This window comes from Coregonus lavaretus (assembly GCF_964263955.1).
Source record: "Coregonus lavaretus genome assembly, contig: HAP1_SCAFFOLD_6357, whole genome shotgun sequence".
Taxonomy (NCBI): domain Eukaryota; kingdom Metazoa; phylum Chordata; class Actinopteri; order Salmoniformes; family Salmonidae; genus Coregonus; species Coregonus lavaretus.
The window spans coordinates 1-26,970 of NW_028158852.1; the positions used below are offsets into that span (position 1 = coordinate 1).

At 48.0% G+C, this 26,970-nt stretch overlaps 1 protein-coding gene across 1 annotated transcript; it reads right to left on the reverse strand.

Moving 5' to 3' along the window:
* Window positions 1–249: 249 nt before the first annotated feature.
* Window positions 250–14,357, reverse strand: LOC311123536 (nck-associated protein 1-like; the record flags this gene model as incomplete). The annotated part of the gene is given in 13 exon segments (XM_084197784.1): window positions 250–320; window positions 323–345; window positions 592–613; window positions 616–647; window positions 2,230–2,386; window positions 2,499–2,547; window positions 5,816–5,953; window positions 9,253–9,343; window positions 11,088–11,230; window positions 11,389–11,445; window positions 13,315–13,410; window positions 13,557–13,667; window positions 14,241–14,357. Coding segments are annotated over 13 exon segments (1,092 nt in total), but the record flags the coding sequence as incomplete, so codon positions are not given.
* Between the last annotated feature and the right edge of the window lie 12,613 nt (window positions 14,358–26,970).

Below are 26,970 nucleotides of genomic sequence, written 5' to 3' on the forward strand. Positions count from 1 at the left end.
GAATAATATGTAGCATAAGACCCAAGACCGTTTGACCATATTCGTGTACTGAATATAAACTGCTCTGCGTTATTTCAAAGCTCACTGTCTGTGTTTAGTAGTACAGAATGAGAGGTCAATGCCAATAATGTCTATGTAATACATCTTTGAAAAATTGATTATGATAATATTCAAACATACAGGGAAGCTGAACATGCAATAGATTGGCATTATTAGCCCAGATGAACTGAATGAGTGAGTGTTATGCACCTTGGGTCCCAGGAGTCCAGGTTCATCCTCCAGGACTTTGACCAGCTCCTTCAAGGCATTCCTCAGGAACCTCTCCTTTCTCTGTGCATGGCTCCACTGGCATACATATGACAACATCACACATAGTTATTTTATATTCTTGACTTTAACTGTTAATCATATGGTGGCCCTGGATGCTGGTTCTAATCCGGCTTGAAGGACCATGAAAAATAATGCTACTTGTTGTTGATGTCAAATGGGAGACCATTGTCAATTGGTGCCGCTGCTATCTGAAGCAGGTCCATACATTCAGGCTCAGTTTGAGTTTATTTTAATAGTTTTATACACAAGCAGATAACTCACCTGTTGACTATGGCATACTCCGGCATTCTTTGATATCTGCGAAACGCTTGCTGTACCTGTCACAAAGAAACAAAGAAGGGGTGTCAGTAAGGATGTACCAGACAATCGTTTACCAGTTTTGCCAGATTATAGTTCAGTACAGTACACCTTACCAGACTGGCCCTCTCCCAAAAGCATCTTAGTGCCACAATCATAATAAAATTAAAACCTTTGTAGGAGCTTCGTTAAATGTGCTAAAATATGCTAACCAACACATTTTTTTTGTTGCTGCCTAGAACATTGGGAGCCAGGGCCCAGAACATTGGAAACCAGGGCCCAGAACATTTGAAAGCAGGATCCAGACATTGGGAACCAGGGCCTAGTACATTGGGAACCAGGGCCTAGAACATTGGGAACCAGGGCTCAGAACATTGGATCCAGGGCTCAGAGCAATGGGAACCAGGGCCCAGAATATTGGAAACCAGGGCATAGAACATTGGGAACCAGGGCCCAGACATTGGGATGCAGGGCTCAGAACAATGGGAACCAGGGCCCAGAACATTGGGAAGCATGGCCCAGAACATTGGGAACCAGGGGCCCAGAACATTGGGAACCCGGAACAAGACATTGGGAACCCGGGAACAGAACATTGGAAAACCAGGGTCCAGAACATTGGGAACCAGGGCCTAGAACATTGGGAACCAGGGCCTAGAACATTGGAACCAGGGCTCAGAACATTGGGAACCAGGGCTCAGAGCAATGGGAACCAGGGCTCAGAACAATGGAACCAGGGCCCAGAACATTGGGAACCAGGGCCCAGAAGATTGGAACCAGGGCCCAGAACATTGGGAACCAGGGCCCAGAACATTGGGAACCCGGGAACAGAACATTGGAAAACCAGGGTCCAGAACATTGGGAACCAGGGCTAGAACATTGGGAACCAGGGCCTAGACATTGGGAACCAGGGCTCAGAACATTGGGAACCAGGGCTCAGAGCAATGGGAACCAGGGCTCAGAACAATGGGAACCAGGGCCCAGAACATTGGAAACCAGAGCATAGAATAATGGGAACCAGGGCCCAGAACATTGGGAAGCATGGCCCAGAACATTGGGAACCAGGGCCCAGAAGATTGGGAACCAGGGCCCAGAACATTGGGAACCAGGGCCCAGAACATTGGGAACCAGGGCCCAGAACATTGGGAACCAGGGCCCAGAACATTGGAAACCAGGGTCCAGAACATTGAGAACCTCAGCCTAGAACATTGGGAACCAGGGCCTAGAACATTGGGAACCAGGGCTCAGAACATTGGGAACCAGGGCTCAGAGCAATGGGAACCAGGGCTCAGAACAATGGGAACCAGGGCCCAGAACATTGGAAACCAGGGCATAGAACATTGGGAACCAGGGCCCAGAACATTGGGAAGCAGGGCTCAGAACAATGGGAACCAGGGCCCAGAACATTGGGAAGCAGGGCCCAGAACATTGGGAACCAGGGCCCAGAAGATTGGGAACCAGGGCCCAGAACATTGGGAACCAGGGCCCAGAACATTGGAAACCAGGGCCCAGAACATTGGGAACCAGGGCCCAGAACATTGGAAACCAGGGCCCAGAACAAATGTAGAATCAGCTTGACTCCCAAATGTCATTATAATGTCATACCCTTTCAGGCCTTCGAAGCATTCCTCTGTGACCTTGTGGATGTTGATTGTCTCATCCCTGACGATAGTGAGATAAAGGCCGCTGCGGAGGGCCATCTTCCACAGCTCCTGAGATGACTGGTTGGTGTTCAGACTGCTGTGACACAGCAGGTAACCCACTGGAGGAGAGGAGAGATCAACGTGAATATGTGAATACAGTGTGCAACCACTGAAGCCTTTTTTTCAGAAAGCAGCAATACACTGAGTCTGAAGATAATAGCTAGCACTCACGAAGGATCCAGCGCTCCATCACCTCTAAGGACAAGTACTCACAGGTCATCTGTTGGAAACACAAGTCAGTCATTTAATTAGTTAATAATAAGTAATCAATAGTCAACTCTTTAGAACAGTGTGATTATTTACAGATGTCATGCAATTATTGTACTTCATGATAACACAGACAAATGCTGACTATCTAAAAGGCATGTTTTGCTGTTGCAGATGCACACGCTAACTTCTTCTAAAGGGATTTGTAAACAGACACAATACTCAATACAAAATATAGTATGTGCCATGGTATTAGGTGTACAATGCATAGTGGTCTCTGTTTCTTGGCTGAAGCTTTGAATCCCACATGAAGAGAACCACTGGGCACAGAGACCAACGCAGAACACTATGGTTAATAAGGAAGTGGTGACTCGGTTAATAAGGAAGTGGTGACTCGGTTTAATAAGGAAGTGGTCAGATGACGCAGATGCTAAGCTACAGGACTGTTTTGCTAGCACAGACTGGAATATGTTCTGGGATTCTTCCCGATAGCATTGAGGAGAACACCACATCAGTCACTGGCTTCATCAATAAGTGCATCGATGACGTCGTCCCGACAGTGACTGTACGTACATACCCCAACCAGAAGCCAAGCTGCCGCTTTCAAGGAGCGGTACTCTAACCCGGATGCTTATAAGAAATCTCGCTATGCCCTCAGACGAACCATCAAACAGGCAAAGAGTCAATACAGGTATAAGATTAAATCGTACTACGCCGGCTCCGACGCTCGTCGGATGTGGCAGGGCTTGAAAACTATTACAGACTACAAAGGGAAGCACACCCGCGAGCTGCCCAGTGACACAAGCCTACCAGACGAGCTAAATCACTTCTATGCTCACTTCGAGTCAAGCAACAATGAAGCATGCATGAGGACATGGTCCTCTGTAGCTCAACTGGTAGAGCACGGCGCTTGTAACGCCAAGGTAGTGGGTTCGATCCCCGGGACCACCCATACACAAAAATGTATGCATGCATGACTGTAAGTCGCTTTGGATAAAAGCGTCTGCTAAATGGCATATTATATTATTATTATTATAACATCAGCTGTTCCGGATGACTATGTGATCATGTTCTCCGTAGCCGATAACTTTTAAGCAGGTCAACATTCAGAAGGCCGCAGGGCCAAACGGATTACCAGGACGTGTACTCCGATCATACGCTGACCAACTGGCAAGTGTCTTCACTGACATTTTCTACATGTCCCTGACTGAGTCTGTAATACCAACATGTTTCAAGCAGACCACCATAGTCCCTGTGCCCAAGAACACTAAGACAACCTGCCTAAATGACTACAGACCCGTAGCACTCACATCTGTAGCCATGAAGTGCTTTGAAAGGCTGGTCATGACTCACGTCAAGAAACCCTAGATCCACTCCAATATGCATACCGCCCCAACAGATCCACAGATGATGCAATCTCTATTGCACTCCACACTGTCCTTTCCCACCTGGACAAGAGGAACACCTACGTGAGAATGCTATTCATTGACTACAGCTCAGCGTTCAACACCATAGTGCCCCCAAAGCTCATCACTAAGCTAATGATCCTGGGACTAAACACCTCCCTCTGCAACTGGATCCTGTTCTTCCTGACGGGCCGCCCCCAGGTGGTAAGGGTAGGTAACAACACATCTGCCACACTGATCCTCAACACGGGGGCCCCTCAGAGGTGCGTGCTCAGTCCCCTCCTGTCCTCCCTGTTCACCCATGACTGCATGGCCAGGCACGACTCCAACACCATCATTAAGTTTGCAGACGACACAACACTGGTAGACCTGATCACCGACAACGATGAGACAGCCTATAGGGAGGAGGTCAGAGACCTGGCCGTGTGGTGCCAGGATAACAACCTCTCCCTCAACGTGATCAAGACAAAGGAGATGATTGTGGACTACAGGAAAAACATGAGGACTGAGTACGCCCCCATTCTCATCGACGGGGCTGTAGTGGAACAGGTTGAATGCTTCAAGTTCCTTGGTGTCCACAACACCAACAAACTATCATTGTCCAAACACACCAAGACAGTCGTGAAGAGGGCACAACAAAGCCTATTCCCCCTCAGGAGACTGAAAAGATTTTGCATGGGCCCTCAGATCCTCAAAAAGTTCTACAGCTGCACCATTGAGAGCATCCTGATTGGTTGCATCTCCGCCTGGTATGGCAACTGCTCTGCCTCCAACCGCAAGGCACTACAGAGGGTAGTGCGTACGTCCCAGTACATCACTGGGGCCAAGCTTCCTGCCATCCAGGACCTCTATACCAGACGGTGTCAGAGGAAGGCCCTAAAAATTGTCAGACTCCAGCCATCCTATTCGTAGACTGCTCTCTCTGCTACCGCACGGCAAGCGGTACCGGAGCGCTAAGTCTATGTCCAAAAGGCTTCTTAACAGCTTCTATCCCCAACCCATAAGACTCCTGAAAAGCTAATCATGGCTATCCGGACTATTTGTATTGCCCATTGCCCACCCCCACCCCCTCTTTTACGCTGCTGCTACTCTGTTTATTATCTATGCATAGTCACTTCAACTCTACCCACATGTACATATTACCTCAATTACCTTGACTAACTGGTGCCCCCACACATTGACTCTGTACCGGTACACCCTGAATATAGCCAACCTACTGTTATTTCTTTGTTAATCTTTAATTATTTGCTATTTTTATTTTTGACTTATCTATTTTTTACTTAACACTTTATTTTTTATTTTCTTAATACTGCATTGTTGTTTAAGGGCATGTAAGTAAGCATTTCACTGTAAGGTCTACACTGGCGCATGTGGAAAATAACAATTGATTTGATTTGATTTGATACTTCAAAGAAGCCAGTGGCTGCCTTTCATATCAGCAGACAGGACATTCTAGGGCGGGGAAGAGAGGACGAGAGGACAGAAAAGGAAAATAAATAGAAAAAGGGAAGAGAAGAGAAGAGAAAATAGAAACAGAACAAAAAAATAGAAGAGAAGAATGGAGAGGAATGGAGAGGAGAGGAGAGGAGAGGAGAGGAGAAGAGAAGAGAAGAGAAGAGAAGAGAAGAGAAGAGAAGAGAAGAGAAGAGAAGAGAAGAGAAGAGAAGAGAAGAGAAGAGAAGAGAAGAGAAGAGAAGAGAAGAGAAGAGAAGAGAAGAGAAGAGAAGAGAAGAGAAGAGAAGAGAAGAGAAGAGAAGAGAAGAGAAGAGAAGAGAAGAGAAGAGAAGAGGAGAGGAGAGGAGAGGAGAGGAGAGGAGAGGAGAGGAGAGGAGAGGAGAGGAGAGGAGAGGAGAGGAGAGGAGAGGAGAGTCTCACGGTGTCGCAGCAGGCAGGGTCCAGCATGGCAGCAGGTGTGCTGAGGAGACTGAGAAGCTGAGCGCTGCGCCATTGTTCTGCAGGAAGGTTCCTCCTAGGGTACAACATCTGTAGGGACAGGAGGGCCTCCGTCACAGCCTTGGAAGAGAGGGGGGAGAGTGGGGAGAGTGGTGGGGAAGGAGGGATATGTTTGGAGGGAGAGGGTGGGAGCGAGAGAGAGGGAGAGATAGGGAGAGTACCATTTCCATAATAGTGTTACAAGGCAGAATAGCAGTCATGACCACCATTGGTTTTCAGGAATAATGACCCTGTAATATAGCTATTTTCAATAAACAGTTGACATTACCATAGTGAATATACAATAGTGAATATACTCTAGTGAATATATAGTTGACATTACCCTACTGAATATACAATAGTGAATATACCCTAGTGCAGTGGTTGTGATCAACTGGTTGATCTTCAAGTCATTCCTAGTCGATCACCAAACATTTCTGTAGAAAAGCCAATGATAATGGCTGTGATAAAGGCTGTGATAACGGCTGTGATAAAGGCTGTGATAACGGCTGTGATAAAGACTCTAATAAAGGATGTGATAAAGGCTGTGATAAAGACTGTGATAAAGGCTGTGATAAAGGCTGTGATAAAGACTGTGATAAAGGCTGTGATAAAGGCTGTGATAAACGTTATGTTAAAAGCTGTGATAAAGGCTGTGATAAAGTCTGTGATAAAGGCTGTGATAAAGACTGTGATAAAGGCTGTTATAAAGGCTGTGATAAAGGCTGTGATAAAGACTGTGATAAAGGCTGTGATAAACGCTTGCGCTCCTTTTTATTCATGTTGCCCTGTTGGTGGTAGGTGCATTTGATTCAGAAGCCCTGTTGGTGGTAGGTGCACTTGATTCAGAAGCCCTGTTGGCCAGTCTGATCACTGATGTCATAATTTGACCTCCGAGGACCCAGTTGACTTCAAAGCACCATGACCATCAGATGCAGGTACCATCAGTCCAGTAAAATAAAAAAGCAAATGGTTTGCAAATTATTTCAATTTATGCTCAGCTGTGCCTCGCAAGTGTTACAACAACTGATCAATTTTGTTATCAAAGCTCGAGTTTTGAAATATAATATGGTCTGAGAAGAACAATATTGGCAGAACAGGCATATAGCCAATACGCTCTCATAATGTATTAGGCCTACTGCACAAACCTCATTCCTACACAACTGTTTTTATTAGGTTAATGTTACCTTTTTAAGTCATGTTTAAAAAATAATCTGAGTGGTAGATCTCGGCTTGCTTTTTGACTGCGAAAGCGATCTTGACTCAGAAAAGGTTGGTGACCACTGCTGTAGAAGGATAGTGTAGCTCAGGTCTGATATCTGTAGAAGGACAGTGAAGCTCAGGTCTGATATCTGTATAAGGATAGTGAAGCTCTGGTCTGATATCTGTAGAAGGATAGTGAAGCTCAGGTCTGATATCTGTATAAGGATAGTGAAGCTCTGGTCTGATATCTGTAGATGGATAGTGAAGCTCTGGTCTGATATCTGTAGAAGGATAGTGAAGCTCTGGTCTGATATCTGTAGAAGGATAGTGAAGCTCTGGTCTGATATCTGTAGAAGGATAGTGAAGCTCTGGTCTGATATCTGTAGATGGATAGTGAAGCTCTGGTCTGATATCTTAGAAGGATAGTGAAGCTCTGGTCTGATATCTGTAGATGGATAGTGAAGCTCAGGTCTGATATCTGTAGAAGGATAGTGAAGCTCTGGTCTGATATCTGTAGAAGGATAGTGAAGCTCTGGTCTGATATCTTTAGAAGGATAGTGAAGCTCTGGTCTGATCTCTGTAGAAGGATAGTGAAGCTCTGGTCTGATATCTGTAGAAGGATAGTGAAGCTCTGGTCTGATCTCTGTAGAAGGATAGTGAAGCTCTGGTCTGATATCTGTAGAAGGATAGTGAAGCTCTGGTCTGATATCTGTAGAATGATAGTGAAGCTCTGGTCTGATATCTGTATAAGGATAGTGAAGCTCTGGTCTGATATCTGTAGAAGGATAGTGAAGCTCAGGTCTGATATCTGTAGAAGGATAGTGTAGCTCTGGTCTGATATCTGTAGAAGGATAGTGAAGCTAGCCAGCAGCATACCACCCTGCATCCCACTGCTGGCTTCCATCTGAGGCTAAGCAGGGTTGGTCCTGGATGGGAGACCAGTAGGAGGCACTCTTTCCTCTGTGATTGGGGAAATTTCCCTGTGAAGGGTGCTGTTTTTCGGAGGCAAATTGAACGCGTGTCCTGACTCTCTGTGGTCACTAAAGATCCCATGGCGCTTATTGTAGGGGTGATAACTCTGGTGTCCTGGCTAAATTCACAATCTGGCCCTCACGCCATCATGTCCACCTAATCATACCCAGCTTCCAATTGGCTCATTCATCTCCTTTAACTATTCACCAGGTTGTTGCTGAGAACGTGTTCTCAGTCAACCTTTCTGGTAATAATAATATTTGTAAAAGGATAGTGAAGCTCTGGTCTGATATATGTAGAAGGTACAACAACAGGGGAACTGTCCTGTTATAGAGTTCACTGGTCAACCCCGACCTCTGGCTTGGGACCCCTTGACTTCAGATCAGACTTCGGTTCAATTAAAAAACGTTTTCTGTGCTTGCCTGGCTTAATGGAACAATGGAAACATCACAAAACTAAAAAAAAACTATCTGGCGCTCCAGGCAGGCTAGAGCAAACATTACCTTAGTGAACATGCAGTTGACATCACCCTAGTGAACATGAAGTTGACATTACCCTAGTGAATATGAAGTTGACATCACCCTAGTGAACATGCAGCGGACATTACCTTAGTGAACATGCAGTTGACATCACCCTAGTGAACATGAAGTTGACATTACCCTAGTGAATATGAAGTTGACATCACCCTAGTGAACATGCAGCGGACATTACCCTAGTGAATATGAAGTTGACATCACCCTAGTGAACATGCAGCGGACATTACCCTAGTGAATATGAAGTTGACATCACCCTAGTGAACATGCAGCGGACATTACCCTAGTGAATATGAAGTTGACATCACCCTAGTGAACATGCAGCGGACATTACCTTAGTGAATATGAAGTTGACATCACCCTAGTGAACATGCAGCGGACATTACCCTAGTGAATATGAAGTTGACATTACCCTAGTGAACATGCAGCGGACATTACCCTAGTGAATATGAAGTTGACATTACCCTAGTGAACATGCAGCGGACATTACCCTAGTGAATATGAAGTTGACATCACCCTAGTGAATATGAAGTTGACATCACCCTAGTGAACATGCAGCGGACATTACCCTAGTGAATATGAAGTTAATATTACCTTAGTGAATATTAAGTTGACATTACCCTATTGAATATGCAGCGGACATTACCCAAGTGAATATTTAGTTGACATTACCTTAGTGTGAGGGCCGAACTCCTCAGTGAGTTTCTTAATGGGCTGTTCATACTCCATAAACATCTGAGACAGACGGGGATACGCAGGGTCACTGGAGGATCAATCAAACAATCAATCAATCAAACAATCAATTAATCATACATGATTAATGTATACACATACACTGCCATGTACAGTACTAACTCTTACCAACAGCAATAAAATGTGGTGCCACTCCATAACTGACTATCTTCTTTCTCATGTGGTGCCACTCCATAACTGACTATCTTCTTTCTCATGTGGTGCCACTCCATAACTGACTATCTTCTTTCTCATGTGGTGCCACTCCATAACTGACTATCCTCTTTCTCATGTGGTGCCACTCCATAACTGAGTATCTTCTTTCTCATGTGGTGCCACTCCATAACTGAGTATCTTCTTTCTCATGTGGTGCCACTCCATAACTGACTATCTTCTTTCTCATGTGGTGCCACTCCATAACTGACTATCTTCTTTCTCATGTGGTGCCACTCCATAACTGACTATCCTCTTTATCATGTGGTGCCACTCCATGACTGACTATCTTCTTTCTCAGCCACACAAAAGGAAATCAGATTCACCATCCTTTCAAGTGTCATAAATGTTCCCTGTTTTTGAATAGGAGCTGTATGAGAGGCCCTCTGCTATAGTGTTAAAGTACACCTCTCCTTCTAAACTCCAGTGGCTCTCCGTCTCCAACCACTGAGGATTATTATGAAGTGACTGGTGGAAGATGACTGCGACATTACATTTCTTTGTTTCCCCGTCTGTACAGTATTTCCTCCTCCTTAGCGTCTTTGATCAAGATAAACGTCCTCCTGCCATTTTGGCTACGTAAATAAATATGGTGTGAAATGGACTGAAAATGTAATTGTACTGTTATGCACTCTGGGAAATGTTGGACATGAAGGGAAGGATGTGTTGTTATTGCCAATTAAACAGCTATTAGTTAGGGACAATTATGGGTAATCATCTTTGAGACGCTTGGCTATATTAATAGCTAAGAGGATTTAAGTAGTTGTGACTGGGTGTTGCCTAGCTGTACTGCAATGTCACGACTTCCGCCGAGGCTGCCCCTCCTCCTTGCTCGGGCAGGTTTCGGCGTTCATCGTCACCGGCTTACTAACCACTGCCGCTCCATATCTCATCATTCCATTTGTCTTGTCTTGTCAATTACACACACCTGGTTCTTATCCCCTCATTAGTCCGTGTATAAGTGTTCCCTCTGGCCCCCTTGTCCTTGTGGGTGATTGTTTTATGTGAAGATGAGTGTAGCTCGGTTGAGCCACCCGTACTTTGTATTGCCCGGGGTTATTTCTCCCCGTGTGCCTGTATTGTGTTCCAGTGCACCTGTATTACGCCCTGTGCTGTTGACGCTATCCAGCGTAACTGTGTACTACGGAATAAACTCTGTATTCTGTGATTTACCCTCCTGCGCCTGACTCCTTCAAATCACACTCTCACATGCAGCTAATACCATCCTTTACTGAATGATGAAAACATCAGGTTTTCTGTCATGAACTAACATTTAAACGCCATCTTCCATTGAATGAGTGGGAAAAGCCTATCTCAGATTATTTCTGTCAAAAATGGAATTAATAGTGAAAATGACCTTGCAGTGTGAGTATTTGATCTGGTTATGTATTTGCATATGAAAAGAAATCCATTCATTGTCTGTTCAGAAATGTCAACGAAAGATGTATTGAATATGAGCTCATTCATTTTTCAATGAGGATTGTTTCCATTTCAAATTGAATTCCGAATCACTTCCTGAATCGACTGTATTTGAATAGATGATAGACGTAACTGGGTCCCACCTGCTACCGTTGGACATCTCGTGAGCACAGTTGTACATGGCCACCAGGACCTTCTTGTCCTCGATGCGTGAAAGCATGAAGATTACAGACGTATAGGTGATGATCAGCTCCAGGTAGTTCTTGGTGAAGTCAAAGTTCACCGCCTGATGAATGAATAAATGAATGAATGGATGATGCCGGTTAAAAAAGCAGGTTAACATGATAACTTATAAATTAACTGTGTGTTGTGATACCTACGGTGGCCCTAAGGGGGCAAAGTAGATCCCCTATCCTATCCACTATTGTGGGATGTTGTACTCACAATATTGAAGAAACACTGGCAGGCGTCAATTGTATTCAGCAGTTCATAAACATGATCCTGAAAAAATAGTTAATCTGTGGTCAGAACACAGACTCGGCACAGCCAGATAAGATGTAAAAAATAATGCAGTGGGTTGATGCGTTCATGTTGCTCTGTAACAGTACAGACGTCAAATAATGCAGTGGGTTGATGCGTTCATGTTGCTCTGTAACAGTACAGACGTCAAATAATGCAGTGGGTTGATGCGTTCATGTTGCTCTGTAACAGTACAGACGTCAAATAATGCAGTGGGTTGATGCGTTCATGTTGCTCTGTAACAGTACAGACGTCAAGAAGGATTAAACACCTGCAACTCACAGCTATCCTCGTGGGATCATTATGAATAATACAGTCCTTTTTAGAAATGCCACAGCCTATCCAAAGAAATTGAGCAAAACATTTGCGTGTATTATTTTGTTTTTCATAATATGTTTTCCATTTTCTATTCTGAAATTGGGTGATAGATTGATGTGTATTATTTGATTGTATTATCATCATAATAATCTCTTTATTATTGCATGACCCACCTACAGTCTGCTACTGTGACCTTCATCACACATAATGAATACGCCCCCCGAGGCACAGCACACACTTTCATCTGTACAATAACAGAACTCGAATTTGACTCCCCTTGAAATGTATATTATTTCAGTCGCGGGAGCAAAAAGTCACTTTATATGTTAATTCTGTTTGGATAATTGTCGTTTTGTGCTTTTGAATACCAATGCGGTAATACCTGTATGGAACAGTACTTCCCAAACTTTTCTTTGTGTATCCCTAGCCAGTTCCACACATTCCATGTATTCCACAATTAGAACACCTGATTCAACTAATGAAGGACTTGATGACGTCCACATCAACAACAAACTGTCATGGTCGTGAAGAGGGCACAACAAAGCCTCTTCCCCCTCAGGGCCCCGTGTAGCTCAGTTGGTAGAGCATGGAGCTTGCAACGCCAGGGTTGTGAGTTTGATTCCCACGGGGGGGCCTGTATGAAAATGTATGCACTCACTAACTGTAAGTCGCTCTGGATAAGAGCTTCTGCTAAATGACTCAAATGTAAATGTAAAAATGAGACTGAAAAGATTTGGCATGGGTCCTCAGATCCTCAAAAAGCTACACCATCAAGATTATCCTGACTGGTTGCATCACCGCCTGGTATGGCAACTGCTTTGCCTCCGACCGCAAGGCGCTACAGAGGGTAGTGCGTACGGCCCAGTACGTCACTGGGGCCAAGCTTCCTGCCATCCAGGACCTCTATACCAGGCGGTGTCAGAGGAAGGTTCTAAAAATTATCAAAGACTCCAGCCACCCTAATCATGGACTGTTCTCTCTGCTACCGCACGGCAAGTGGTACCGGAGCGCCAAGTCTAGGTCCAAAAGGCTTCTACCCCCAAGCCATAAGACTCCTGAACAGCTAATCATGGCTACCCAGACTATTTGCATTGCCCCCCCAACCCACTCAATCCCCCTCTTTTATGCTGCTGCTACTCTGTTTATTATTTATGCATAGTCACTTTAACTCTACCCACATGTACATATTACCTCAATTACCTCGACTAACCGGTGCCCCCGCACATTGACTCTGTAACGGTACCCCCTGTATATAACCTCCCTAATGTTATTTCATTTTACTGCTGCTCTTTAACTTTTTGCTATTTTTTATTTTTTTCTTAAACTGCACTGTTGGTTAAGGGCCTGTAAGTAAGCATTTCACTGTAATGTCTACACCTGTTGTATTCGGCACATGTGGCAAATAAAATTAGATTAGATTAGATTAGATTAGATTAGATTAGTTGATTAGCAGCAATACATAAAAATAAGTGGACCTGGCTGAGGGGGGGTCCTGGAGGAGAGTTTGGGAAACAGTGGTATAGACAGACTCACCCTGAACTCCATGACGTCTATGAATGAGTCATAGTAACTAGACATAGTGGTCATCACCTCAGTCTTCTGTCTCTGGATGCCTGTCAGATGCTGCTGCTTTCATTAAAGACATCACATCACATTAGATACATTTGACTGATTATCACTAAACGTTTGACTGATTATCACTACACCTTTTACAGATTATCATTACACGTTTTTATTTTCTAAGATTAAGGGGTGGATTGAGAGTAGCTACTTACACTGTTTCCCCTGAAGTCTATGTTGGGGAACTTCTTGTTGATGTATTTGACAGACGCTTCCATGGTCTTGTCCGTCAGGTATTGTGGCCGAAGCTTGGGATCCGAGCATGTCTGCAAAAGAACCCGGGTTGGGGTTGGGGTCAATGACATTTTGATTCACTCAATTCAGGAAATGAACAAATTAATTTAGTATTATCTAATTTGGTTATTTGGCTCCTGACATGTATGATAGACCTACTAATAAAGTATTTATGGAGCCTGAAAAGTTAGGCTGTATTTCGTTGAAAGTGAGACCAATATTTTGACACGGTAGATAGCAGATCTGTGGTGAGGCTTTCTGAGTGTGCAGCAGCACAAGTCTGACTGAATGCAGATCAGTCTGGTTTCCTGTGTGAACTTCCTCTTCAGGGCAAGCTGACACTCAGAAAATATATATTCTTACAGCAGCAGCCACCAAGCTAACTATATTGAGAGATCTTTAAATTCAAAAATGTTAATCATTGATCATTTCCCATCCCAGTGTTTCCATCCACACCGTTCTCCACTATAAACGGGGCAAAAAAGCTTTGAACGTATCAGGGAGAAGAAACCTGCGACTTTTTCCTTCAAGTTCCATTTTTTTTCTTTTTTTCTTATTTGTCAAGCGTCGCCGTTCTCCTCAACGGACCGACTCGTCTCGCTCACCTTCTTGATGTAGTTCATACGTAGCAGCACCCCTCTCCCTCTGTCGTTGAGGATGGTGAGCTTCTCAGCTAGCTTCTGTTGGTAAGCCATGGCCATGGACATGATGCTCCTCTCCTCTCCCCCCTACTGTTATAGCCCCTGGTCTGTCTCCTCTCCTTCAGATCAGGAAACAGTCTGTGACACCACCCAGCACCCCAGACACACCCTGTCACCCTGCCTGCTGTCACGTAATTGGTGGAGCTGTACTAAATAGCAGAACTGGAGTTTTGGATTTCCTGTCAGTGTCAGTTAAGCCAACCACTCGACTCTCTCTTCCTTGTTGTGTGTAGTTTCACAACGTGTCAAACAGAGTTTGTAGTCGTTTACCATAATGGTACCTCCCAGATCAGGAGAGAGGATATGGTCCCCCTCTATTTGAAGGGTACTATAAGCACTTTATCACTCATTCATAACCCATACATAACACATTCATGACACATTCATAACAAGTACAAAGGCATTACGTCAACAAATAAACCTATGGTCATTGGGGTCCCGTGTGGCTCATGTGGTAGAGCGTGGTTGCTTGCAATGCCAGGGTTGTGGGTTCGATTCGATGTATGCACTCACTACTGTAAGTCGCTCTGGATGTGAACATCTGCTAAATGACGTAAATGTCCCCTGAACAACACTGCAAGTTGGTGAGTGAATGGTGAAAATGGACTAGACGGAAGTGTTCCATCAGCCTCCATTAGATGGCATCCTCTACCAGCTTGTGGCTGAGCTGAATGCCGTGCTACGGTATAGGCTTGTTTGGACATACAGAGATGAAGCCTACCTACCCTGTTCCTGGACTGAAAAACATGTGTAACATAGAATCTCCACTCACAGTGCTTTTTTTTTGTTCAATAATATATAGGCTTAACCTAGCCTGGTCCCAGATGTGTTTGTGCTGTCTTGCCCTGGTATGGTTATTGTCTCATGGACAAAAACAGATCTGGGACCAGGCTTAACTTGGGTCTGGGAAACTGTATTTTGGAGCTAAAACTATCTATCTATCTATCTATCTATCTATCTATCTATCTATCTATATATAAAGCCCTTTTTACATCAGTAGATGTGCTTATAAAGAAAACCAGCCTAAGAAACCAAAGAGCAAGCAATGCAGATGTAGAAGCACGGTGGCTAGGAAAAACTCCCTAGAAAGGCAGGAACCTATGAAAAAACCTAGAGAGGAACCAGGCTCTGAGGGGTGACCAGTCCTCTTCTGGCTGTGCCGGGTGGAGATTGTGAGTGCATGGCCATTATTAAGGCCAGATCGCTCTTCAAGATGTTCAAACGTTCATAGATGACCAGCAGGGTCAAATAATAATCCCAGTGGTTATAGAGGGTACAACAGGTCAGCACCTCAGGAGTAAATGTCAGTTGGCTTTTCATAACTGAAGCATTCAGCGGTCAATACAGCAGGTGCGGTAGAGAGAGAGAGAGAGAGAGAGAGAGAGAGAGAGAGAGAGAGAGAGAGAGAGAGAGAGAGAGAGAGAGAGAGAGAGAGAGAGAGAAGAGAGAGAGAGAGAGAGAGAGAGAGAGGAGAGAGAGATTAACATTATAATGACTTCATGACACATTCATAAACTATATATAACACATGTACAAGCAGTCCTCTTTTCAATTTGTGTATGAAAACAATTATTTCATGACTTAGTGATTTGATACCCCAATAAGTTAATATATTTTGACAGTAATGCGACAAACAACAATAGAAAATGTGTTTCCAGTTTTCTGTCTGGAACCATAAGGTCTCCATTAACCTGGCTAACAGCTCTGAGATACATAACAAACACTGCTATTTACAGAGTAGACATAATGACTCACTAAAGAGATAGACAAGCTCACCAGAGAAAACTCTAGCTGTTCGGCAATGTGTCTTTTTCTATCTTTCTGAACCAGATCCTATAAACTCTCTTAGCAGAGAACTTCTCAGCAGACCAGGGTTCAAATCGTTTTTGAAATATTTCAAGTACTTTAAGCGCTTGCTTTACCAGCTGCCTAGAGTTCCAGATGGACCGGGTCTATGCTCATGGTTTTATTGCACCAAGCAAAATCAATCACAATCAATAACATGTACAGTATTTGAAATGGTTTCAAATAGTATTTGAACCCAGGTCCGCACCCTCAGAAAGACAGCAGTAGGGAAGGATAAGGGGATTCATTTTCATTGAGAGTTTACGTAATAAATCAACATCAACCACACTGAGCAGCAAACCAATGATTGACATCCATTAGAATCAGCCTAAAGACGACGTGTTTATTATTTTCACACTGGCTTTTGAGTCTAACAAGACTGTCTGGGCGAGGTCGGGGGAGGGAAACAGGAGAGGTGGTGGGAGGAGGGTGGTAATGTGGGGTGAGGAGGGAGATGGGTTGTGATCGGTGGGTGAGGCTAGGAATAGGGTTGTGGGTGAGGCTGGGAGTAGGGTTGTGGGTGAGGCTGGGAGTAGGGTTGTGGGTGAGGCTGGGAGTAGGGTTTGTGGGTGAGGCTGGGAGTAGGGTTGTGGGTGAGGCTGGGAGTAGGGTTGTGGGTGAGGCTGAGAGTAGGGTTGTGGGTGAGGCTGAGAGTAGGGTTGTGGGTGAGGCTGGGAGTAGGGTTTGTGGGTGAGGCTGGGAGTAGGGTTGTGGGTGAGGCTGGGAGTAGGGTTGTGGGTGAGGCTGGGAGTAGGGTTTGTGGGTGAGGCTGGGAGTAGGGTTGTGGGTGAGGCTGAGAGTAGGGTTGTGGGTGAGGCTGGGAGTAGGGTTGTGGGTGAGGCTGAGAGTAGGGTTGTGGGTGAGGCTGGGAGTAGGGTTGTGGGTGAGGCTGGGAGTAGGGTTGTGGGTGGGGCTGGGAGTAGGGTTGTGGGTGAGGCTGAGAGTAGGATTGTGGGTGAGGCTGGGAGTAGGGTTTGTGGGTGAGGCTGGGAGTAGGGTTGTGGGTGAGGCTGGGAGTAGGGTTGTGGGTGAGGCTGGGAGTAGGGTTGTGGGTGAGGCTGGGAGTAGGGTTGTGGGTGAGGCTGGGAGTAGGGTTTGTGGGTGAGGCTGGGAGTAGGGTTGTGGGTGAGGCTGGGAGTAGGGTTGTGGGTGAGGCTGGGAGTAGGGTTGTGGGTGAGGCTGGGAGTAGGGTTGTGGGTGAGGCTGAGAGTAGGGTTGTGGGTGAGGCTGGGAGTAGGGTTTGTGGGTGAGGCTGGGAGTAGGGTTGTGGGTGAGGCTGGGAGTAGGGTTGTGGGTGAGGCTGGGAGTAGGGTTTGTGGGTGAGGCTGGGAGTAGGGTTGTGGGTGAGGCTGAGAGTAGGGCTGTGGGTGAGGCTGGGAGTAGGGTTGTGGGTGAGGCTGAGAGTAGGGTTGTGGGTGAGGCTGGGAGTAGGGTTGTGGGTGAGGCTGGGAGTAGGGTTGTGGGTGGGGCTGGGAGTAGGGTTGTGGGTGAGGCTGGGAGTAGGATTGTGGGTGAGGCTGGGAGTAGGGTTTGTGGGTGAGGCTGGGAGTAGGGTTGTGGGTGAGGCTGGGAGTAGGGTTGTGGGTGAGGCTGGGAGTAGGGTTGTGGGTGAGGCTGGGAGTAGGGTTGTGGGTGAGGCTGGGAGTAGGGTTTGTGGGTGAGGCTGGGAGTAGGGTTGTGGGTGAGGCTGAGAGTAGGGTTGTGGGTGAGGCTGGGAGTAGGGTTGTGGGTGAAGCTGAGAGTAGGGTTGTGGGTGAGGCTGGGAGTAGGGTTGTGGGTGAGGCTGAGAGTAGGGTTGTGGGTGAAGCTGAGAGTAGGGTTGTGGGTGAGGCTGAGAGTAGGGTTGTGGGTGAGGCTGGGAGTAGGGTTGTGGGTGAGGCTGGGAGTAGGGTTGTGGGTGAGGCTGAGAGTAGGGTTGTGGGTGAGGCTGGGAGTAGGGTTGTGGGTGAGGCTGGGAGTAGGGTTGTGGGTGAGGCTGGGAGTAGGGTTTGTGGGTGAGGCTGGGAGTAGGGTTTGTGGGTGAGGCTGGGAGTAGGGTTTGTGGCCTGGGTGCGACTGGGGTAATGGTAGAACCTGGGGGTGTGGGTTGTAAGTAGGCTTGGAGGACTGGAGGTAATACTAGAGGTGGTGGGTTAGCAGAGAGGCTGGCTGGCTGGCTGGGGCTGGTATAGGCCCGGCTGCACCCCAGATGTCAGTAGAGAAGCTCACAGGTCTGAGCCATGTGAAGATGCAGGGGAGGTACTGGCTACCGCATGAGAAGAACCCCACTAAACCTTCGTCGGAGGGGAGGCCATAATATTTGACACCATATTCGTTTTGACTCAGCTGTTTCTAAGGCCTCTCTCTGACCCATCCTGAAAGAGGTCAGATCAGCTGTAGGTGTGGTTTTGGTATACATTGCAGAAATCCCAAGTAGAGATGGTGATTAAACACACACCACAAATTGAAACATTTGGATCCTTGAAGTGTTTTTCATTAAACCTAATACCACTTGTGAAATATTGAGTTTATTCAGAGATGTGCTGCAGTGTGTTTGTGTTGATACAGGTGACTGCCAGTTCAGTGCCTTTTTACCTAAACATGTGGGTAGTCGTAGTATCCTCTCCTCTCCTCTCCTCTCCTCTCCTCTCCTCTCCTCTCCTCTCCTCTCCTCTCCTCTCCTCTCCTCTCCTCTCCTCTCCTCTCCTCTCCTCTCCTCTCCTCTCCTGTCACGGTTTCGGCCGAGACTGCTCCTCCTCCTGGTTCGGGCAGGCTTCGGCGAGCGCCGTCCCCGGAGTACTAGCTGCCACCGCTCTATGTTTCTGCAGTCGATTGCTTTTGTCTGTCTGTATCACCTGTGGCCATTTGTGTGTTGATTGCGTGCCCTATAAGTTCCTTGTTTTGTGTTAGTATTATTGTGTGTTGTTTTTCACTGTCATGTTGTTCGGAGCTACGTGTTTGCACTCTGTTTGTTTTATGTTTAGTGTTTACGCGGGTTTGCGTAATTCTCCCTCGCCTCTTGTTTAGTCGAGGTCGTGTTATTTTTGGTCAGTTGACTTTGGATAATTAAAGTCTGTTGGACTTAACCTCTGTGTCCTGCACCTGACTCCTCCACCACATCCACATCGGTTCTCATCTGACAGAACAACACACCAACATGGAGTCAGCAGGAACAGCGGCGGCACCCGAATCCCTGGAATACCGGATCAATTACCAGGACACCATGATCCGGCAACTCGGGGCCGCCATGGAGGATGTGTCCAACACTCTGCGCCGGTTGGTGAATAGAGAGGTGCCCACGCACTCTCACAACCTCCCATCACCAACGGCCAGTCCTCCTCTCTCAGCACCGGAACCCAGTGGCATTCGGCTCTCGCTCCCGAGGGCATATGACGGTTCTGCAGCCGGGTGTCAGGGATTTCTCCTGCAGGTGGAACTTTACCTGGCCACCATACACCCGGCGCCCTCGGGATACGAGAGCGTCTCCGCCCTCATCTCCTGTCTATCCGGCAAGGCGTTGGAGTGGGCCAACGCCGAATGGAGGGGAATAGACGCCGCAACCATCACCTACGCGGAGTTCTCCCGCCGCTTCAGGGCTGTCTTCGATCATCCACCTGAGGGGAAAGCGGCGGGAGAGCGTCTGTTCCACCTCCGACAGGAGAAGAGGAGCGCACAGGAGTTCGCACTGGAGTTCCGGACACTAGCAGCGGATGCGGGGTGGAATGAGAGGGCCCTCATCGACCACTACCGGTGTAGCCTACGAGAGGACGTTCGTCGTGAGCTGGCCTGCAGGGACACCAACCTGTCGATCGACCAGTTGGTGGACATTTCCATCCGTCTAGACACCCTGCTGGCTACCCGCGGACGTCCCGAGTGGGGGTCGTCCATTCCGCCCTCCAGCACCTCCGAGCCGATTCCCATGGAGCTCGGGGGTGCTGGCGCTAGAGAGAGGAGGAGAGGTAACCCGAGGGGGGCCATCTCCTGCACCACCTGTGGTCGTGGAGGACACACCGCGGCCAGGTGCTGGGGAGGGTCTCCTGGGAGAGGTGACAACAGGCCACGCACTGGGGAGTCATTTCAGGTGAGCAGGCGCCCAACTTACCCAGAGCTTTCTGTTGGTCACATGAGTATTCCTGTGAAATTTCCACAGGTGGCACCTCATTCCCAGCATAAGGCGCTAGTAGATTCAGGCGCAGCTGGGAACTTTATTGATCAGGCATTTTGTTGTAGGTTAGGAATTCCCCTTCGGCCGGTAGAAGCTCCATTTCCTGTCCACGCATTAGACAGCCGGCCGTTGGGGTCGGGTCTGATCAGGGAAGTCACAGCACCACTGACGATGACGACGCAGGGGGGTCATGAGGAGATCATTCAGTTTTATCTGATTGACTCTCCTGCGTACCCCGTGGTGTTGGGCCTTCCCTGGTTAAGCACCCATGATCCTACCATAGCGTGGCAACAGAGAGCTCTTATGGAGTGGTCTGCCCAGTGTGTAGGGAGATGTTTAGGTGTTTCCGTAGGGGCGACCTCGGTAGAGAGTCCGAACCAAGTGCCCGCACTGCGCATTCCCCCTGAGTATGAGGATTTAGCACTTGTGTTTAGCAAATCGAGGGCAACACGGCTACCTCCTCATAGACAGGGGGACTGTGCGATAAATCTCCAAACAGGAGCGGCTCTGCCACGGAGTCATGTGTATCCCCTGTCTCAAGAGGAGACAGCGGCTATGGAGACTTACATAGCCGAGTCCTTGGCACAGGGATACATATGGTCCTCTACTTCCCCGGTCTCCTCGAGTTTCTTCTTTGTGAAGAAGAAGGACGGGGGATTGCGCTCGTGTATTGATTACCGGAGTCTCAATCAGATCACAGTTAAATACAGTTACCCACTTCCACTGATTGCTACGATGACGGAGTCATTACGCGGAGCGCGGTTCTTCACAAAGTTGGATCTCAGGAGCGCTTACAATCTGGTGCGCATTAGGGAGGGGGATGAATGGAAAACAGCATTTAGTACCACCTCGGGTCATTACGAGTATCTCGTCATGCCATACGGGTTAATGAATGCTCCTTCAGTCTTCCAATCCTTTGTTGACGAGATTTTCCGGGACATGCATGGGCAGGGTGTAGTAGTTTACATCGACGACATCCTAGTGTATTCTTCTACACGAGCCGAGCATGTAGCCCGGGTGCGCCGAGTGTTGAGAAGACTGTTGGAGCATGACCTGTATGTCAAGGCAGAGAAATGCCTGTTCTTCCAGGAGTCCGTCTCCTTTTTGGGTTATCGGTTGTCTGCGTCTGGCGTGGAGATAGAGGTAGACCGGGTATCGGCCGTGCGTAATTGGCAAACTCCAACCACTGTAAAAGAGGTGCAGCAGTTCTTGGGTTTTGCTAATTACTACCGGAGGTTTATTCGGGGTTTTGGACAGGTTGCAGCTCCCATTACGTCCCTGCTAAAGGGGGGTCCGGTTCGTTTGCAGTGGTCGGCTGAGGCGGACAGGGCATTTGTCAAACTAAAGAACCTGTTCACCTCGGCCCCTGTGCTGGCGCATCCGGATCCCTCTTTACCCTTCCAAGTAGAGGTAGACGCTTCCGAGACCGGTATTGGGGCAGTTCTGTCACAACGGTCCGGCACGCCACCTAAACTCCGCCCCTGTGCGTTCTACTCTAAGAAGCTCAGCTCGGCGGAGCGTAATTATGATGTTGGGGACAGGGAGCTGTTAGCCGTAGTCCAGGCCCTAAAGGTGTGGAGGCATTGGCTTGAGGGGGCTCAACACCCTTTCCTCATTCTGACTGAACACCGTAACCTGGAGTACATCCGGGCAGCTAGGAGATTGAACCCTCGTCAGGCTAGGTGGAACATGTTCCTAACCCGGTTCGTTTTTAAGATCACATACATCCCTGGCTCCCAGAATGGTAAGGCAGACGCCCTGTCCCGGCGGTATGACACAGAGGAGAGGTCCAACGAGCCTACTTCCAAATTGCCGGAGTCTTGTTTGGTGGCTCCGGTGGTATGGGAGGTCGATGCGGAGATCGAGCGGGCACTGCGTACCGACCCTACTCCCCCCGAGTGTCCTGTGGGGCGGACGTACGTTCCGCTCGAGATTAGTGATCGACTGATTTATTGGGCTCATACATCACCCTCCTCTGGACATCCAGGTATTGGCCGGACCGTGCACTGTCTTAGCATGAAATACTGGTGGCCAACGTTAGCCAGGGATGTGAGGGTTTATGTCTCCTCCTGCTCGGTGTGTGCCCAGTGTAAGGCGCCTAGACATTTGCCCAGGGGTAAGCTACACCCCCTACCCGTTCCACAACGACCATGGTCCCACCTATCGGTGGACTTCGTAACCGATCTCCCCCCCTCCCAGGAGAATACCACCATTTTGGTCGTTGTGGATCGGTTTTCTAAGGCCTGTCGTCTCCTTCCCATGCCGGGTCTCCCTACTGCCCTACAAACCGCTGAGGCCCTATTTACCCATGTGTTCCAGCACTATGGGGTCCCCGAGGATATAGTGTCTGACCGAGGTCCCCAGTTCACCTCCAGAGTTTGGGGGGCGTTCATGGAACGGTTGGGGTACCACCCAGAGAGCAATGGGCAGGTGGAACGTGTCAACCAGGATGTGGGTAGGTTTTTGAGGTCCTATTGCCGGGACCGGCCGGAGGAGTGGTCTAGGTTCATCCCCTGGGCAGAGATGGCCCAGAACTCTCTCCGCCACTCCTCCACCAATTTAACACCTTTCCAGTGTGTTTTAGGCTATCAGCCGGTCCTGGCACCATGGCACGAGAGCCAGATCGAGGCTCCTGCGGTGGACGAGTGGATTCGGCGCTCGGAGGAGATGTGGGACGCTGCCCATGTCCATCTGCAGCGTGCCATGCGTCAACAAAAGGCGAGCGCCGACCGCCACCGCAGTGAGGGACCGGTGTACGCACCGGGAGATCGAGTCTGGCTCTCGACTCGAAACCTGCCCCTCCGCCTGCCCTGCCGGAAGCTGGGTCGGCGGTTTGTGGGGCCCTTCAAAGTCCTGAGAAGATTGAACGAGGTGTGTTACAGGTTACAACTGCCTATAGAGTATAAAATATTAACCCTCGTTCCATGTGTCTCTTCTCAGGCCAGTGTAGCTGCCCACTCCAAGAAGATAGGATAGGAGAGACCCCTCCGCCCCCTTTGGACATCGAGGGGGTCCCGGCGTACCGGGTCCGGACCATCTTGGACTCGAGGCGCCGGAGGAGTGGTCTCCAGTATCTCGTGGAGTGGGAGGGGTATGGTCCGGAGGAACGGTGCTGGGTACCCAGGAGGGACATACTCGATCCATCCCTCCTGACTGAGTTTCACCATGGGCATCCCACGCGCCCGGGTCCGCGTCCTCCTGGCCGTCCCCGAGGCCGGGGTCGGCGCACGGCTGGAGCCGCGCGTCGGGGGGGGGGGTACTGTCACGGTTTCGGCCGAGACTGCTCCTCCTCCTGGTTCGGGCAGGCTTCGGCGAGCGCCGTCCCCGGAGTACTAGCTGCCACCGCTCTATGTTTCTGCAGTCGATTGCTTTTGTCTGTCTGTATCACCTGTGGCCATTTGTGTGTTGATTGCGTGCCCTATAAGTTCCTTGTTTTGTGTTAGTATTATTGTGTGTTGTTTTTCACTGTCATGTTGTTCGGAGCTACGTAGTTTGCACTCTGTTTGTTTTATGTTTAGTGTTTACGCGGGTTTGCGTAATTCTCCCTCGCCTCTTGTTTAGTCGAGGTCGTGTTATTTTTTGGTCAGTTGACCTTTGGATAATTAAGTCTGTTGGACTTAACCTCTGTGTCCTGCACCTGACTCCTCCACCACATCCACATCAGTTCCCATCTGACATCTCCTCTCCTCTCCTCTCCTCTCGTTTCATCTCTTCTCCTCTCTCCCTTTTTCTTTGACTTGTCACTTCTTTAGCTGATTGCATAATACCAGTAGTGTATCTGGGACCTCCCCTTCTCCTCCTCCTCCTCCTCAGTTGTCAGTGAGTTTAGACCCCGGCCATGACATCTTGTGGCTTGTCGGAGTGTGTCATTATTATCGATTTAGCTAATTCTACATATGGATAAGGTGATGAAAGAGAACACGTTGGAACTTGGTTTTGAGTCCAATAGGAGTCACAACCAAAGACCAAAAAAAAAGGCAACATGAAGCAAAAGAGAGAGAATTCATTTACACACTTAAAACTAAGGGGATAGAAACGATATTTGGCAAGGAAAACCTTTAATAGTGTAACAGTCTTTTAACTCACAGTTTCTCTCTTTTTCATTATTGCTCATATCCACTTTCCTCCACGATACTCAATGATTACAAAGCACTTGTTTAAAATATCCTGTGTCTTCAGTCAGACAGGAACAGTACACTGAGATGGTAGCGGGGTCTCGGAGCAGTACACTGAGATGGTAGCGGGGTCCTCGGAGCAGTACACTGAGATGGTAGCGGGTCTCGGAGCAGTACATTGAGATGGTAGCAAGTCTCAGAGCAGTACACTGAGGTGATATTTACTAAGAACACCAGTCAGTTTCCCTCAGGGATCCAAGAGGAACTGGCAGTGGAATGTAGAAACGAGAGAGAGAGAGAGAGAGAGAGAGAGAGAGAGAGAGAGAGAGAGAGAGAGAGAGAGAGAGAGAGAGAGAGAGAGAGAGAGAGAGAGAGAGAGAGAGAGAGAGAGAGAGAGAGAGAGAGAGAGAGAAGAGAGAGAGAGAGAGAGAGAGAGAGAGAGAGAGAGAGAGAGAGAGAGAGAGAGAGAGAGAGAGAGATTTTTTTGGCAGGGACATATACAGGATGCTACCCCCACAGAATAACCTTCATTCCAAACCAAAAACCTGATTTTGGATGGAATTACCTGGAAGGCTTTCTACTACCAAGGATTACTATTCCCAAGATATACAGCAAATGCTCTGGCAAACAAACAGAAACCTGAAAACACCATCCAACCTGGAACTGAGTGAGTAATGTTTAGTCTGAAGCTATTTTTTACTTTCAAAAACCAAGAAGTAAAATACATTACAATGATATATTTTACTTTATAAGGACTGAATGCTAAGGATACCAAGCTTGCTAGTACAAAGAGATACAACTTCAATTAGCACTGACGTGTGAAGTGAGAGGTGTCAAAGCCCTTGAGCCCAACAATGGCAGGAGAGTCGCAGGCAGTCTACCCCAACCAAATGGAGAGGCCTTAGAAGGCAGCCTCCCGCTGTTCAGAGGTAATTAAAATACAGTACCCTCTGTATGTAAAAAATGATAAGACACGAAAAGAGTACAAAATTAAGCTCCTTATGGGAAATCAAGAGACACTTTTTGCTGACTTTTATAAAAATGGGAACATAAGCAACCTTATCTTCCCCACCATCCCCTGGCATGGCACAGTGCTATACTAGCACACTACCCTTCTGTTAAGAGGGGGGGGGGGTTAGCGATGGGTGGAAACTCAGGATACTGGACAACGAGGACTCTGAGTCAGCTAACATAAATCTCTATAAATCTGGAACAGTTTTGGTACAGGGCAACCCCAAACAGTTCCAGCTGGACTTTCACCTAATCAAAGAAATAGCTCAGCAGGAGAAGCTCTCCCTTGAGAAAGAACACCCATCCCCGAGCGGGTCAGACCAGACCACGTCATTAAATAACCCCACAGAGCAACCCCAAGCAGAAAGTTAACTTCCCAGCACAGAGTACTACTCCCTCATTGAAATGAAGGATAAATTCACCCAGCTGGAGGTAAGGCAGGTGGAGCTGGAACAGCAGGTGAACACACTCCAGTCAGCACAGACCCAGACAACAGTCCAGCACAACAACACCCCCTTAACTAGACCTGGAGAGCTGGAGGTGGAGAGAGACATATCTGCACTCTGGACTGTGGTGAGACAACATCAACAGGAGAAAGAGCAGGAGCAGGAGAAGAACAGAGCACTAGAGGAGAGGATCAGAGTGCTGGAGGAGAAGGTGAGAACGATGATGGGTGACAGAGAACAACCCATTAGAGAGCTAGCCTCCCCTGCAGAGAAGCCAGCAGAACAGATTAAGAACCCCAAGCCCAGGGGATCCCAACCCCTCTGAGCACCCCCCCTGTCAGCCAACCTGATAGCCCTCATGACGACCCCCCCACACCCACTGAGGACATACACAAGCCACAGATTGCACTCCTTATGGACTCAAAAATAAACTTTTCCCCAAACATACAGTGTCTGAACTCTGCTGTCCAAACACCCATCGCGCCCTAGACCTTCTGTCTGAGGACCAACTAGGATCACCCAGTCACATAATAATACACACAGGCACAAACGACCTGAGAACACAGCAGGAAAGGGTGGCCACAGCACTCAAGGGAGTGATAGAAAAAGCTTATTCTACTTTCCCCAACGCAGAAGTGGTTATCTCAACCCTGCTACCACGAAAAGACTTCCACCCTGCTATCATACAGCAGGTAAACGACTCTCCCCCCCCGGACCTACACATAGAGGACCCCCGCTGAGAGGACCTACATCCAGACCACAGTACCACCAGCCACATCCACACCCCCACCCCAACCAATTAACACCCACCCCCCCAAGTCAACCACGCCCACACCCCATGTAGGCCCCCTCAGATCAGACCTATGCCCCTCCTATCCACCCCATGCCCCCCACTTCCGCAATGAGGGACTCAACATGAAAGTCACACATACGCCCAGGCCGTGAACAAGCAAACAGGCCCAACCCCCACTCTTACACTAGCCCAAGCCAATGGCATGTACCAGATGCTCAGCAGGCTCTGCTCACAATTACTGGCCTGAGGCCAAACCACACGACCAACAACATTCGACACT